The sequence below is a fragment of the Octodon degus genome, unplaced genomic scaffold (genome assembly GCF_000260255.1).
Source record: "Octodon degus isolate 3935 unplaced genomic scaffold, OctDeg1.0 scaffold00025, whole genome shotgun sequence".
NCBI lineage: Eukaryota > Metazoa > Chordata > Mammalia > Rodentia > Octodontidae > Octodon > Octodon degus.
This window is the reverse complement of record NW_004524601.1, coordinates 3129056-3132286: the sequence shown is the minus strand read 5'-3', so window position 1 is coordinate 3132286 and position 3231 is coordinate 3129056. Positions and strand designations below refer to the sequence as shown.

The window sequence follows — 3231 nt, the reverse complement described above, 5'->3', positions numbered from 1 at the left end:
CCGGATCTATGAAGTTCAGATTCCTCCAGGTGGGTGTTGCTTGGATCTGGCTGGGGTTTGGCTGCTGTGCTTCACTTCTTCCTGCTGCAGCCCTTGGAGCTGAACCCTTTTTGTCTCTCTGGCAAGATGTTCTGCTCCTAAATCAGCAGGGTGGGTCTTGCCTCTAGCCTCTTTGCAGGGAGTTCTGCTGACGGGTTTCATGCTGGGCTTGCGCTCTGGGTCTATTCAGGATCCGTGGGCCCCAGGCGGTCTCACTCACACATAGGTCTGTGCGCTGGGTCTATCTGGGATCCGCGGGACACAGGTCGTCTCACTCACACCAAAATCTTACTGTTTACATAATGTGTTTTATTTTTATTTTTGGTGGAACTGGGGATTGAACTCAGGCCCTTGTGCTCGCCAGAGAAGCATTTATTCCACTGAGCCATCTTCCCAGCCCCAGCATAATGTGTTTTAAATAAATGCCTTTAAATCACTTTAGCTTTTAAAGGGAGGTATATTTAGCACAGTAATAGAATTAAAAATGGATTTCCCCCTAAGTCTCATCGTAAAAAGATTCTGTAATTTTCTACTTGTTCTGCTTTTTTGAGACAGTCTTACTACTATGAACCCCACCCAGGCTGGCCTCAAACTCATGGCAGTCTGCTGGCCTCAGGCTCCCAAGTGCTGGGATTACAGGCAAAAACCACTATACGTGGCCCGATCCCACACTATTAACATTTCATATAGATCTATTTATGACAGAAATAAAAAGTTCTTCCACCACTCCAGAGGTATGAAAGAATGTGATTTCATGTGAGAATGTTATAAATCAGAGGTTGACAATTTTTTTTTTTTTTTCAGAACTGGGGGTTGAACTCAGACCCTTGCGCTTGCCAGGAAAGCACTTATTCCACTGAACCAGCTCCCCAGGCCCTTGACAAATATTTTTTGTAAAGGACTAGGGAGTAAATCTTTTAAGATCTGCAGGCCATGCAATCTCCGTTAGAGAGCAGCCATGGGCAATGCAGAGGCGAATGCTGCTGTGCGCCAGCAAGGCTTCAGCTACTAAACAGGCTGTTGGCCGGGTCTGGTCTAGAGTCATGGTGTGATTACTCGGCTGTGAACCAAAATGGCCCGTGTTATAATTCACTTATTCCCTATGTCCTGCCAGAGTAAATGAAAAGAACAGTGCTGGTTAACTAAAGTGGCATAATAGGCAATAAACCACAAGCTGTTACTTATTTAAGTATATATCATATTAAATATAAAAGAAATTAACACAATGCTAATAGTAACATAAAATATGAGCTTGTGGTCCAAAACCTGTACCTGATGTTGGAATTTTTTTAGTGGAACCTGGGATTGAACTCAGGCCCTTGTGCTTGCCAGGCAGGTACTTATTCTACTGAGCCATCTCCTCGGCCCCTGACCTTGGGGATTATTGCTATAGGTGTTTTAGAGTAAATTTTAGCTAGGGGAACCAAACTGGCCTCATTACATTTGCTAAAATGAGCACAGTCCATCTTCTTATATAACAGTTTAATTTTCTCATAAAAAAGAAAAAAAATACTGCTGTTGAGGCTTAAGTATCTCTTTTTGATCAGCAGAGTATTTACATGTGAAATAAGGTAAGTTATTTCGAAAAGAGCTGAAAGTATCCAAGAAGGTTCGAAGTGTAATTTACTGCCTACCTGGTAGTGATATGCAGGTTGCTGATAAATGGGCTGAGCTACCATCACAGGAGAACTAGACATGGAACGTGACTGTAGAAGAAAAGAAAATAGAACTGCTTTAGGCAAATTCCTTTAAATAGCCCATAATAAGACATCTCAAGTTGTTGCATAAACCCAGTGAACTTTTCGTAAATGATGAGAAGTGAATTTCTTTACTTCTTATTGACACTATTACCAACTCTACTAGTCTATTTAGTCATCAAAGTATGTCCATTTCCACGCGTGTCACTTCCATAGTAATAGTGTACTAAAACAACAACAGTACGAGAAAACTTTCACCTCAAATGCACCACCTACAAAGATTACCAAAAATAGGGGTACAGGGGAGATGGCTCAGTAGAATAAGCCCTTGCCTGGCAAGCGCAAGGGCCTGAGTTCAATCCCCGGTTCCACACAAAAAAAAAAAAAAAAAAAAAAAGGTAAAAAGATTACCAAAAATATGTCACAGAGAATATTTAGAGAAAAATGGCAATGAAACTGAGGGGTGCACTGCCTATCTCTACTGTGGAAAGCAGAAGTAGATAATGTTTACAATAGCATTTAAAACTGAATAGCGCAAGGGTCTGAGTTCAATCCCTGGTTCTGCAAAAACAAAACAAAACAAAACAAAACAAAACAAAACAAAACAACCCAAAAAACAGAAACCAACCAACCAACCAAACAAAAAACCTGTATTAATAATCCCATCTGATTTTTCCATTGATTTTGCTACTAGAGTAACATTTATTCCTTTGTTATACATTTACTTACAAGCAAATTTACTTATTTACTGAAACATCTGTCAAATTCTTTTTGTAGTATATTTAAATGATTACCCAATAAACCTGTGAAAAACGTCTATATCTGAAGTATAAGCAACACTTGACTTTTCAACATGACAGAGTAAGCCCTAAATAGATTTAATGCCAAATTGTTAATAAAACACATACACACTCTATTTCAAGACATAAAAGTCACTCTAATTAATTGTTGCAAAATTTAGATTCTAACGTGGGAATTTACTATTGTCTTCATGTTCACACCTCCAAAACTGAAAGAAAAGTATCATGATTTTGTAAGCTGTACATATTTTAATATGCAAATTAAATTGTACTACAGATTAACATTAGAAAATAAAATTAAAATTTACTACAATAGGTTAAAAGAAAAAATGATAGTCTCAGCAGACATGGAAAAATATTTAAAAGATTTTCTTTTTAGAATAAGACCTTGTAGTAAACAGAATAGAAAGTAACTTCCTAAATTATTTTATGGCAACAGCTTTCCCTGTGGGCGATTCTGTTTCACAGGGCTCACGCGGCCATGCTGGAAATGCTGGTGGCTTTCGTAACTGTCTCTGAACCTCTGCAGTGCGCAGGATGGCTCTCCCAGCAAAGGGCCACTTGGCTCCAAAGCGCAGTCGTGACAAGGCTGTAAGAGTAATGAAGAGTGCCTCCCAACGCCTCCAGAGGCAGACAGAGCAAGACAGAGCTTAATGGTGAGTCAACAATGAATGTGTTCCTTTTTTCAATAATAA

General features: G+C 39.3%; 1 protein-coding gene across 1 annotated transcript in view; it reads right to left on the bottom strand.

Annotated features, from left to right (window-relative positions):
* Boll (boule homolog, RNA binding protein) overlaps positions 1-3231 on the bottom strand; it is a 63799-nt gene that overhangs the window by 20259 nt on the left and 40309 nt on the right. The window contains exon 7 of the mRNA XM_012514113.2: positions 1674-1745. Within this exon, the coding sequence (XP_012369567.1) occupies positions 1674-1745 (72 nt within the window). The remainder of the gene's footprint in view (positions 1-1673; positions 1746-3231) is intronic.